Below are 13,814 nucleotides of genomic sequence, written 5' to 3'. Positions count from 1 at the left end.
CACTATCATAACCATGGTATCCCACTATCATTACCATGGTACCCCACTATCATAACCATGGTATCCCACTATCATAACCATAGTATCCCACTATCATAACCATGGTATCCCACTATCATAACCATAGTATCCCAATATCATAACCATAGTATCCCACTATCATAACCATGGTATCCCACTATCATAACCATAGTATCCCACTATCATAACCATGGTACCCCACTATCATAACCATAGTATCCCACTATCAAAACGTACAAATGTGTTCACAACACACTCCTTCCTATCTCCTAATAAATGTAGTTGGATTGGTTTACATAGCTGATAGACTGATGACCATGGCCCAGTGGTCAATGGTTTAAAATTAGTTGATAGACTGCTGACCATGGTCCAGTGGTCAATGGTTTAGTTGATAGACTGCTTACCATGGTCCAGTGGCCATTGAACCAATGTACTTACTCTGGCCATGTTGATAGTTGATGAGGTCATCGCACTCCTCTAGCTCCTCCTCGAACGCCTTTGTCTGTTTGTTCAGAAGTCTGAAGTAACTGTCCATTTCCAGTGGCACATCCTAGAAATATTTCCATGTCATCTGTTCTTAGGTCGAGTATAATGCTTGAATTCAAACGTCAAAAGACTTAGCATGCAGACGATAAAGGTCGTCAAAACATGTTCTCATTTTTAATACAAATCAATAAAAAAGCATGTTACAAACAGTATTAAATCATATACTTTCGATGAACACACATTTTATGCTACCCATAGGTGGGTAATCTGGATGTGATTTCACTGGCCACTCTTTTAATTGTGATATCACAGCAATTATTTCACAGATCAGAAACAGGAATTATGTATTTCCAGATGAAATATGTTTTTTTCAGATATAATATGAACATTATGGGATAAAAAGTTGTCTCACCCTGGGTAATTAGTTTGTAAAGTTCTAAAGTGGTAAAAATACATGCAAAGAACTTTAATTCTTTATTCAATATGAAAATTAACAAACTCAAGTTAAACATGATTACCAATTACACCTAATAAACTGATAAAGCTGACAAAAGCATATGAATAATATTTATCCTATTTTATTTGTATACTTATCCTTATTGGGGCAGTTCTTGGTTCAACCTGAAAGGCCATGTAAGGTAATGCCAAGACTCAGCCTCCATGTAATGCATATCATTTTTTTACCTTTGAAAGTCTACCACTCCTGAACATCTGATCAGATTTTAACCAAACTTAGTCAGAAATAATTTTTTACCAACACCAATGGGATTCAACATTAAATGAAGGATGTGGTGTTTCCTTTAGTATTGTAAAATGGAAATTTTGAAATCAAATTTGGTCTGAAGCATCGCTTGGTCAAGGCATTCAATTGTGTATTTATATACATGTACATGTAACCTCTCTTCCATTCTTGCTCAGAAAAAATACAATTGTCAAAAAGAGGTTCAATTCTACAAGATTAGTACTATGACCAACTCATAGAGTCTGACCAAATTACTAATCCTTGAGGTTTAGCTAAATTGAATTTGCTGAAGCTGTCACTTTGCAAACATATTTGCAAATGAAATCAGAAAATGTAAGAGCATTGTTGATAAGCCACATAATTATGTATTGAACATCAGAAGCAAGGACGGACAAGAACATGGTCACAGGTAGAAACTTTACTAATATTTTTCATTACAGAATTGTCAAATTTAGTGTTATGTGTTTGACAAGATTAAAGATTAAAAATGTTTATTTTGAACCATGGCAGTTTGAAACTAGGTAGACTGTTCAGAGTTCTAATGAGATGTATACCTCCAGGGGACTGACCACTTCATCATCATCATAATCCTCCTGCAGCCCGGGAAGCCCAGCATTGTCCCATTGACCGTCGTCATCATCATCTTCAATGTTGAGTTGCTGAAGCTGCTGCTGAATCTCCGCCTCTATAAGAGCTTCGTCATCCATCATACCCGTCCCACCTGACGGGGGCATACTACTGACCAGTGTCCAAGTGATCCCTTTTAAACACAAGTGAAGTAAGGTTTGATAACTAAATGTGTCAGATTATCTTTTGATCAATCCATTGCAGTACTGTTCTTAACCAGATAACAAAAAAACATCATCAGATACCTACGGCTGATATTTTACGATCGAGTTTGCCTACAGGTGATGAGTGAGTAGCGAAGCGAAATCAGCTGTGAATATCCAAGGATGACAAAAAAAGAGGCCCTGAGCATTGTTCTTCAATTCTATAAATATTCAACTGATTTTACATAACTCGTTTGAAACTGTGAGTCATTACAAACCTATAAATAGATGTACAAGTGCAGGTGATTTTAAAGTTCGGGGTTGTTCAGCTCCACCCACAGTATGTTACAGTTCACAGAAAACCTCACCTATACAATGCTTGATATTTACCATTGAAGGGCATTGCCACTATATAGCATAACCCTGTAAAATTCAGTTGGCATTCATATAGGCTATGAATACCATAGACCGATTCTTGACGCCATCACCATTATGACATCATAAATGTTACGTCAGATACTACTGACCCTCTATGGGCGATTGCTGTTTTATTCATTGAAAAAGTATACACGATACATACACTATTTGAACTAAGTGCTGAATAATGATATTATTGAATGTTCTATGAGATAAACAGATTCTAATTGAAGTGCCTTAGGCTTGTGGAGCACTCTTCATCTAAGCAGATCATGTTTAAATGGAGTTTTAGTAAATCACTGGAGAAATATTGGACAGACAACCATATCAGAAGGGAACAGTACTGAAAATACTTGAATATATTATATAAACACTCTTCCTCTTAGTATATCTCAAATAGATTTGTTTGTTAAAATGTTGTTTTGGACTTTCACTTGCAATGCTTTTTTTCTGGGGACTTTTTGGGGTTAATAATGGCACCATTCTCAATTGAAACTATTTCCTATTTATGCCTAATTTCCAAAATTCTGAAAATTTCCTTCACAGTTGGTATATGTTCTTCCCAAAATGAGACAAAACGTCCCCATCCCAAATTAACGAAAAAAACACCTGACTTGTCAGTTAATGGATTAAACTGCTAAGAAATTACATGTCAGTCTGACAACTCTGTCAGATATCTGGCATGCAAGCCCTCACACTTAGAAACATAAATGAAACTGACTCAAAATGCAGAATGTACCAGAGGATTGGAAAGCTTCAAAACATTATTTCCATCTTCAAGCAGGGAGACAAGTCCAAGGTAGCAAAGTACAGACCTGTGTCATTGATCTGCTCCCAGGTTATATAAACACATCTTAGTTATATACAAAAATACTGTAGCTGAACTGGACTAGGTTGATCATCGGCGACCAGATAGCTCAATTGGTAGAGCGTCCGTCTAGAGTTCAGAAGGTCCCAGGTTCAAACCCTGGTCTGGCATTTTTCTCTCCTGTTACAGTCGGGTGCCGTGAACAACCCTTGTTTCAAGCATTTGGTGCAGTCTTGGCAAGGGTATACCGAAACTGGGTTGTAAATAGTTGTTTTCGTGGGCGAAGACTTAGAAAAAGAAGGAAGGAATTTAGCAGAACTAGACTGGGTCGATTATTGGCGACCAGGTAGCTCAATTGGTAGAGCATACGTCTATGAGTTAGGCAGGTCCCTGGATCGAAACCCAGTCTGGCCGTGCATTTTCCTCTCCTGTTACAATACCATTATGCCATCTGTATAACCAACATGGATTCCACAGATGCTAATCATATAAACCACAACTGATTTACAAAGTACTCTTCAGGTACCAGCACAGTAATCTTAGTACGAAGTATGACGATAAGAGCCTAATTTGCAAGGTATTCCGATATATATGCCTGTTTTACAATTTTACTGTTTAAACTATTTAACATATTTCAGATCTGCCAGCTAGACTTCAAGATCAATATTTCAAAACACTTGCTAGATGCAGCTATCACATTCATAATGTCGATCTAATAGTAGCCTATTTGAACAAGTGAACAAAAATCAACCTCAATTAAGAATGTTCCCGTAATTGTTGTATCCCTCTGATAAAAGAATGCTTGGTATTAAGCTAACTCCATTATTTTCATAGAAACAATGTGCTTATTGACAAAAATGTCACTAGAATTCTTACCGGACGCATATATCAGGTCGCTTTCGAAAAATTGTTTACGTTCGCCATTGGCGTTGGTATGTTCTTGACTAATCTTGGTCATCCAGACGCTTGTCGGAGAGGAACTCGCTAAATGCCGGCCGGTGTAACGTTGAAAATTAACCCCCCTTGAAAATATAGCCGGGGTCAGTTTTCAACGTTGAAAATAAATGGAACAAGGAAGGCATGGGAAAAGGAACCTAACTCATATTTATTTTGAAAATGGACCCGGGGAAAAGTGAACCATACGAATATTTTATATAATTATTGATCTACAATATCCTCATACATTTTAAATCATAGAGCTCAGAGATTAACCCAGTATGGATGTTTAATTAGGTAACTGTAACCTAATTTTGGAAATTTGACATAAAATATTAAAACGTGTCATCATGTTCAGATATGAAAATCAAACTGATGTTTGACACAAATTGGGTCACTGTGACCTAGTTTTCAAGATTTGACATACAATCTCAAAAATGGTAGGAACGAGTAATTTAAAAAAAAACCATTTAACTGTTGTAAGACAAAATTAGACTTAATTTTCAAAATTTTACCTTCAGAAAAATCACTCTCCATCGGGTCAAAAAGTAACATTTAACAGTCGTTTGACAAAATTAGACCTACATTATCAACAAAATGTCATCTGGTCAAGAAATAAACATGTAACAGTTGTTTGACAAAATAAGGTCACTCTGACCTAGTATTCAATAGTTGACCTATATTATAACAAAAATATCAACGAGCTTTTGTTTTGCCAAATAAGGTCGTTGTGACCGGATTTTCAAATTTTGAACTTCATTTTCCAAAATGGTTATCAGAACAAGAGAGTGAACACAACTGTTGTTTGACAAATTAAATCACTGTGATCTATTTTTTTTTAATTTGAGCAACATTAACAAAACAATATTCTCACGGGGTTCATAAAATTTACATATAGAGCTCTACTTTGTTCAGGCCAGGTACTTTTCAAACTTTAAACTACATATATATACATTATTAGAATAGTCAACGGGGTAAAAACAAATTAAACATGCAACTGTTTTGACAATTTTCTAAATTCAATGTGTTGATATGGCCCTGGGTCCATAACGATCGCCATTTTTGGTAAAGATATTTCGAGAGTATTTACTTTTGGTTTATCTATACTTTGTCATTCAGGCCTCCTGGAGGTTCAAATTGTAGGATGTCGACGTCGTGGTGAACGTTATGCCAATAACTGCATGGTGGAGCGCGACAGGTTCGGTGGTGGCAGCGTTATGGTGTGGGGTGGGATCGGTAGTGGCCGAAAAAAACCTTAGTCGTGATTGAAGGCAATTTGACAGCTCAACGGTACATTTCCGTTATTCTACAACCTGTCGTCGTGTCGTTTGTCCGCCAGCATAACGTAATCTTTCAACAAGACAATGCTCGGTGCCATGTGGCGAGATGAATTATCTTCGCCAAAACAATGTCGACACGTTACCTTGGAAAACTAAGAAGAATCTAAGCATTCTTTACACAAGGCATTTAAAAAAAAGCTTAAACGAACAAATACAAACATTTATACGTAAAGAGATAATAAACGACGGTCTCTTATATTACTGCATATGTGTGAACAAACCATCACATATCTATTAACAAAACTAACACTATAGGTAAAACAAGACTTTTGTTTTGATTGTATGATACTGTATATCGTACTACTAGTACCAATACAGGCATTCCACGTATTATAAATGTTACAAAATTTAAACGATGTATGTAAAATCCAATAAGAACTCTGGAGCCAAAAATCTGCGTACGAAAAAAAAAGGTTCACATGTACTGTAAAAGTGGAAATTTCCGCGCGTAGAAATGTTGGCGTATTAACTCAACAATCTTTTCAATATTTATTCGCGTGTGGATAATTTTGCGCAAATTCACTCAATAGAAAAACACGGACATTTTCATACTGATACATTTCCCACTTTCACCGTACATTAATCGCAATATCGCTTTTAGCTAACCAGACCCGAAGGGCAAGGCGAACTTATGTCGAACAATATTGAAGTTTCAATTCGCTTAAAAAATATCATGCGGGGAGGGCGTACGGCGGCTACGCTCCCTCAAAACCCACGCCTGATGGTTTCTCGGACAGGTTTTCACAATATTTGCTATTATGATTACTCATCCAGAACAAGTCATTCATACATGTAGACTGCTGAGCGCACGTACAGTGTACGAGGTGGACTGGTTTGTACCTACATAACACAATAGAGTTACCGTGTAAAGGTGTATATAGTTCGTTACCGGTGTGCCTGTGAAGTGATCGAGGAATTGAAATGAAATAATATTTATTTAAATATACGGGTAGGTGGTTGACACATGTTAGATGCTTTGATCTGATATCATGTTTATGTTATAATGTTTCTAAGACTGGTGTGCACCGGAGTTAACACCGTAGTCCACTAGAGATAACACTGGTGTGCACCGGAGTTAACACTGAAGTCCACTAGAGATAACACTGGTGTGCACCGGAGTTAACATCGTAGCCCACTAGAGATAACACTGGTGTGCACCGGAGTTAACATTGTAGTCCACTAGAGATAACACTGGTGTGCACCGTAGTTAACACCGTAGTCCACTAGAGATAACACGGGGGTGCACCGGAGTTAACACCGTAGTCCACTAGAGATAACACTGAGTTCGATGATGGATGTGATCCGTGCGAATTTACACACAATTAATGAGGTTACAATTGACTACATCTAATACATATACGGATTTGCTTGTTATGATACATGTAATATCGTATATAAACTCTTTTGTTTTTTGACATTTAAGTAGTTCTGTTGACCGGATCGCTCTGTCGGTTAGAACAATGGTATTACAACTTGAAGTTTAGGATTCGAACCCCGGTCTATTCCCGGTGAATGTTTACACGCAGAACACTGTTGTTGATTATATTTTGTTTATTTAATCTTAAATTATTTCTCATAAAAGTATCGCAAGGTATGGATTTCATTTCAGAAATGATTTATCAAAGCTACAGTTATACCGGATGAAGCAGTTTCCAATACAAGCTAGCAATGATACGGGGATCCTTACATCAAACTAAGAATCGAGTGACAAATATCCTGTATATTAGCGTACTAGTGTCAAAATTACTATTCCAGCTTAACAACGATATACACAATATAGTGATATGGTGTTGTGTTCTTTACAACCTTTTTATTTCAAGTTTTGGAAAGCAACCCAAGTTCACATTCATTTATGACAGATGGTATACTAGTATTATAATCCTGTTCAGCGCCACACTTAACAACCATACTTAAACATACAGTGTACTGTAGTATCAATTTCAACTTTTTACAAACTCTGCATTTCCTTTAACTATTGAATATCTTATGTTAAATAGCAACAATGCCACGTGTATAGTGTGGTAGTATAGTAATTATTATGTAAAGTGCATTTGCCTGCAATATACGACTTATTTTGTTCTTTTGCCAGATGACAAAATGAATATTAATTTCTATTGTAGTTGTTCGCATTTGATTAATATTATACTGTTAAATCAATAAGCACTAATCCCGTTCCACGCATAGCAGTCTAATTTAAGGATCCCTGGCCCACTGCACTGCACTTTCCTTATCTACAGTAAAATTCCTTTTACTTTTTCGTTTTGGAGATAACTATAGAACAGTTTGACCACGACACTCCCGTTGACTAGTTAACTCAGACGGTTGGAGCGATTGTTAAAAGGGACCAGGGTTCGAATCCCGGTCTAGTCAGGCTTAATTTGTACACTGTTATTGGTCCCCTACCGCTGAAACCGGGAGGACTGGGTTTGTCTGCGTCCGTCCGTCCGTCCGTCAGTTGTCCGTCCATTACCTTTGGTTAAGGTTTTGGTTTAAGTTTTGGTAGGGGACATGCATCGATTCATCAATAGCCACAGAATGCTTGTTGATTATGTTTTGCTGATTTCATCTTCAATATTTTTTCATAAAAAGGAATGGTATTTTCGTTTCAGAAATGTTTTATCAAAGCCAAAGTCATGCGCGAAAATACATCAGTTTCCAATGTGTAGTTACTGTACAGGATTTAGCTGTGGTACGTACGGGCATCCGTTAATGGTTACACTGTTGCTGACACAGATTCCCTCTGTACCATAATTCCTTTCTCCATCTTCTCAGTTTGCGATATAAAGCCGTTGGATACAACATCTGTATACATTTCTTTAAGCTCAGTCATATTGTACACTGAATCTTACCTTTTAAAGATTTCCATGTATTCTTTGAAATAATTCGTAGTATAGCAAATCTTTCAAACTGATAGAACTCCTTAGAATAATGCATTGCAGATACAAAGAATACAATACCTTGATGGCAGTACTGGAGATGTTGATAGCAGATTCCTTGTAGGCTGAACCAGAGCAGGGATGGAGCAGAGCTACAGCAATAGGCTGTACCGGATGCAGGTAGTTGCTGCCGACATACCTCAATGGCTGTACTGGATACGGAGCACTTGACCGGGCATCGGTCAGGTACTTTCTTGGGTACGCGGCCTGAGGACGAAAGTCTGAAGGTATCGCTTTTATATGACGCGACGGTACAGTATCGCCGATTTTACCACAAATTGGTTTGGTAAAACGATATTATATCAAATCTTTCAAAATCATTACACTCTGTCAGAATAATGTATTGTAGATACCGCGAGTAGCAGTCCTGGAGCTGGAGCAGAGATACCTCGATAGGCTGTACTGGATCCAGAAGAGTTGCTACCGACATACCTCAATGGCTGTACTGGATGCGGAGCACTTGACCTGGCATCGGTCAGGTATTTTCTTGGGGACTACGGTAATATTCTTTCTTTTTCTCCTTCTGTTGTAAGAATGAAGGAAAGATAATGCGTTAGATCTAAATTCTTGCAAGGCTAATTTCAAACTGACTGTGCACTCTTGTAATCGAGCTAATGGCCAATGTTGATCTTTTGATAGGGTCTTTCAAACTGTGTTCTTCTCTGACTTTGCATAGGTAGGACTAAGGTAATATTCTTTCTTTTTCTCATTCTGTTGTAGGAATGAAGGAAAAATAATGCGTTAGATCTAAATTCTTACAAGGCTACTAGCAAACCATACTGGGCACTCTAGCGATCGAACTAATTGACAATGCTGGTCTTTTGATCGGGTCTTTCAAACTGTGCTCCTCTCTGCTATTACAAATACCTCTATGAAGAAAATGTCTGCTATTCTTTTACAGCTGTTCATTCTCTAAACATGTGGGCATGTCGAGTCGCACCAAATGCAGATTTGATCATGCTATACACCCGCACGCGTCGAGAATGATATTGTATTTGATGATGCAGGATTTTCTTTCTCTGAAGATTTGTGAAACTTGAGTTGAAAGTGGGGCGAATGGACTTGATAGATCTCCAGCGTTCATAATTTGACTGACAGGAGAGGTATAGCGTTTGGATAAGCCGACTTTGCTTTTTATTTTCTGACCATTGTCTGTCCTTCTGCTACAACAGATGTACTGTTATTACAAGCAATAGTGCTTTGTGTTTAACAGTACGCGGCCTGAGCACAAAAGTCTTAAGGTATCGCTTTTATACCGGTACAGTATCGCCGATTTTACCACAAATTGGTTTGGTAAAACGATACTTTAGCAAATCATTCAAAATCATTACACCCTGTCAGAATAATGTATTGCAGATACTGCGAGAAGCAGTCCTGGAGCTGTAGCCGGGATGGAGCAGAGATACCTCAATAGATTGTAAGGGATGCAGAGTGGCTGCCATCGTACCTCAATGGCTGAGCTGGAGCAGGGATGGAGCAGAGATACCTTGATAGACTGTACTGGATGCCGAGGAGTTTCCGCCGACATACCTCAATGACAGACCAAAGAGTATGGAACAACCACCAGTGACAGACCAAAGACTATGGAACAACCACCAGTGACAGACCAAAGTGTATGGAACAACCACCAATGACATACCAAAGAGTATGGTACAACTACCAATGACAGACCAAAGAGTGGAACAACCACCAATGACCGACCAAAGAGTATGGAACAAACCAATGACGGACCAAAGAGTATGGAACAACCACCATTGACAGACCAAAGAGTATTGAACAACCACCAGTGACAGACCAAAGAGTATGGAACAACCACCAATGACAGACCAAAGAGTATGGTACAACCACCAATGACAGACCAAAGAGTGGAACATCCACCAATGACCGACCAAAGAGTATGGAACAAACCAATGACGGACCAAAGAGTATGGAACAACCACCATTGACAGACCAAAGAGCATTGAACAACCACCAGTGACAGACCAAAGAGTATGGAACAACCGCCAATGACAGACCAAAGAGTGGAACAACCACCAATGACCAACCAAAGAGTATGCAACAACCACCAATGACAGACCAAAGAGTATGGTACAACTACCAATGACAGAACAAAGAGTGGAACAACCACCAATGACCGACCAAAGAGTATGGAACAACCACAAATGACAGACCAAAGAGTATGGAACAACCACCAATGACGCACCAAAGATTATTGAACAACCACCAATGACGCACCAAAGATTATTGAACAACCACCAATGACGCACCAAAGATTATTGAACAACCACCAATGACGCACCAAAGATTATCGAACAACCACCAATGCCAGCCCAAAGAGTATGGTACAACCACCAATGACCGACCAAAGAGTATGGAACAACCACAAATGACAGACCAAAGAGTATGGTACAACCACCAATGACCAACCAAAGAGCATGGTACAACCACCAATAAACGAGAGGAGAGAACAGTAATACTAAAAGGCCCACAAAAGATGGAGCAGCAAGCAGATGATGGGACCACAATGTAAGTCAGAACAGAGCATATGACGACGTAGGACAAAAAATAGTATGGAACAGGCACCCTATACCGACCAGAAGATGGAACCAAACTCTACGAATGACATAGCTGAAATAACAAACACAACATGACAGATAACACGGAAAGCAAAATTAATGAAAAACAGCCTTTGACACAAGATTTCAGAAGATAGAACCAAAACGTAAGACGAACCGGAACAAAGGATCCTGAGTGATAGGAGAAAATTATAGTACAACCACCAGCAACAGTTAACGACGGACAGAACCACAACTTACGACAACTCCTTGTGGATTTGAAACAATGAAACAAGAAAAGAGGATAAGAACTAAATGATTGGACCTGAACTGAAAACACTACGGAGAATGCATCAACAAACCATGAGAGTTGAGCATGGGCCCGGACCTCGGCTGATGTGTCAACCAATCACAAACGATAAACAAAATTGGTGAAACTACCAACCAAAACTGGCCACCGAGGACGAAAACACAACATTCAGCAGAGCGCTATGAATAAGACAACCACAGACAATAGTCAACAGCGGATGGAACCACAACCCAGGCCACGACTACAGAGAATTGGGATTACAAGTAACGATATATCTAAGGACATCAATCCGAGAAAGGCCACAGAGGCTATGACAACCATTGGTGACTGATAAAGGAATAGAATCCCCAGTAACTACAGAAAGAATCTCGTACCAGTGTGACAGCAAAAATTCCTTACAAAACAGGTATTATTGATATTACATAACTATCACAGTCCTAAGCTCTCTGATCATGAGTGTTGCAGGTTTTGTTTTTATAGGCTCAAAGCATTTTAACAATCTTATCTTATGTCAATGAGTACAAATCTGCTATTTTTTAGGTATTCTGATATATCTGATATTCCTCCTGGTTAAGGCCTGGTTAAGGCTAAAGGAACCCCTTGTTAATAGCAAGATACTGGTACAACAGAAATATGTTTCAAAGTAGCATTTTAATTTTAAAATTATGTTTGGTATTTGATATTTTTCAGACAGGAGCTAATTGGATGCGGAATTGCTGATAGTCTGGATGCCATTGCAACACAGCGGGTGGAATGTACATCATTTGATTGGATGGAAAAACATGCAATAGGCCTGATTGATCCAAAACCTGTCGCCCTCCAAACTGGGCTACATACAGTTGAAATTCAGGAACGAAATTCTTCCAAATCAGATTGGATGTTGCAAGTCTAGTGTTTTGGTAAGGTTTATAGAAGTATGTTTCAACAAGGCATTGCAAACAATACAAATCCCTTGTATGTACACCAGCATGTCAAATTTTACTGTACCATAAGTTTTAACAGTTGGTAATTAAATACACTAAGAATGAGATAGTAAAGAATTTTACCCCTAAGTAGTGTAATCACTTTAAAATTATGAATTTTGGTTGTGAAAAGGATAAAAATAGTGAAATCATTCATTATAATGGAGTGAAACCAAAAATAAAAACACTTATTTTCAGCTAATATTTAACACTGATAAATGACAATCATTCTTATTTTACTTAACAGGACATGACAACACTTTGTATCCTGTATTCCTGGTATCTACAAAATCTCCACTTGTGCACAAGCAGGCTGCTGAAAAATATCTGTAAATTTGAACCTGTAGCCTGGGACGGAGGAATGTTTCAATTGGTATATGGAGGTGTTCACAATGAATAAGTGACATAAAGACATTTGATCCAAAAGTAACAAAATTATGTGGTTTTTTGTTATGGTCTTATCGAAATATTGTCATTTGATGAAGGGCTATATATAAAAAAAATAATTTGACACCCAATCAACAGAGATTAAAGTAAACTTTAGGTTATCTTTTTGAAAGAACAACACCTGTAGGAGTAGATTAAAAAAGCCTTATTAGCTTGCCTGCTTATTTGTTTTCATTATAATTTCAGCTCGTATATTTTCACTTTAAATTTATTTCACAAAAATCACAATACTTATACCCTATTCTATATACTTGTAGTCAATATGATAACAGTTACAAAGCCAGCTACGAGAACATTTCTAAATTTGACTAGCTGTTGTTATTACAGTATAAAAGAGATATTTATCGGGGAATTTATTTAATATAAGGTAAAGGGTACCAAAAAGTTCAATTATATTATTATCATTGTCTCTACTGTGACATTTTAATTTCAATTCAAAAGAAGTTTTCACTGGGTAATTTTTCTTTAAATTCAAATTATGACTAATTTTTTGAAGAAATAATTCAAATTCTTGAATCAGTTTGCAGAAGTATTAAGAACATTTCATATTTGTAAAATATATTTTTTGACAGAGTCTCATCACTTTTCTACGGATATCAACTATTGAATAATTTTACTGTGTATTTGATATTTGCTCTATATTATTATTTCAACTCTTAAAGTATACAAAGTAGTCAATAAGCTCCATGATTTATAATCATTAAATTTCAATTTCAAATATAACTCTTTACTTTATTAAATCGGCAAGGAACTCCCTGTCAGAAAAATGCCTCAAAAGTTGGAACTCTTCTTCAATGGAGATAAAAACAATAAGTGGGACTCTTTACCTTAATAACTCACATTTTTATACTCATTCACTCAAATCAAATATTGCGCAAAAGAGAAACAAAATTGAGACAATTTCTTCTGTGAAAAAAGGTTTTTTAAAGTGTTTTAGTGTTGTTTGTTCTAAAAAAACTTTATAAAATTAGAAATATATTTCTTTCTCTCTATTGAGATTGTCATTTTTACTAGAAACATTCAGTGAAAAAGTACTTTTACAGGATTAATATTTGTACACTTTAACTTAAAAATATTTATTGCA

At 37.2% G+C, this 13,814-nt stretch overlaps 1 protein-coding gene across 3 annotated transcripts in view; it reads right to left on the bottom strand.

Moving 5' to 3' along the window:
• Positions 1 to 4,202, bottom strand: part of LOC110455129 (leucine-rich repeat and IQ domain-containing protein 1-like) — a 40,684-nt gene extending 36,482 nt beyond the window's left edge. For all 3 annotated transcript variants that reach the window (XM_021505078.1, XM_021505080.1, XM_021505079.1), the window contains exons 1-3: positions 4,121 to 4,202; positions 1,804 to 2,009; positions 460 to 571 (exon numbers count right to left, since the gene is read on the bottom strand). In XM_021505078.1, the coding sequence (XP_021360753.1) occupies positions 460 to 571; positions 1,804 to 2,009; positions 4,121 to 4,202 (400 nt within the window). The remainder of the gene's footprint in view (positions 1 to 459; positions 572 to 1,803; positions 2,010 to 4,120) is intronic.
• Positions 4,203 to 13,814: the final 9,612 nt, after the last annotated feature.

The sequence above is a fragment of the Mizuhopecten yessoensis genome, unplaced genomic scaffold (assembly GCF_002113885.1).
Source record: "Mizuhopecten yessoensis strain PY_sf001 unplaced genomic scaffold, ASM211388v2 scaffold8139, whole genome shotgun sequence".
Taxonomy (NCBI): Eukaryota; Metazoa; Mollusca; class Bivalvia; order Pectinida; family Pectinidae; genus Mizuhopecten; species Mizuhopecten yessoensis.
This window is presented reverse-complemented; position numbering and strand designations above follow the sequence as displayed.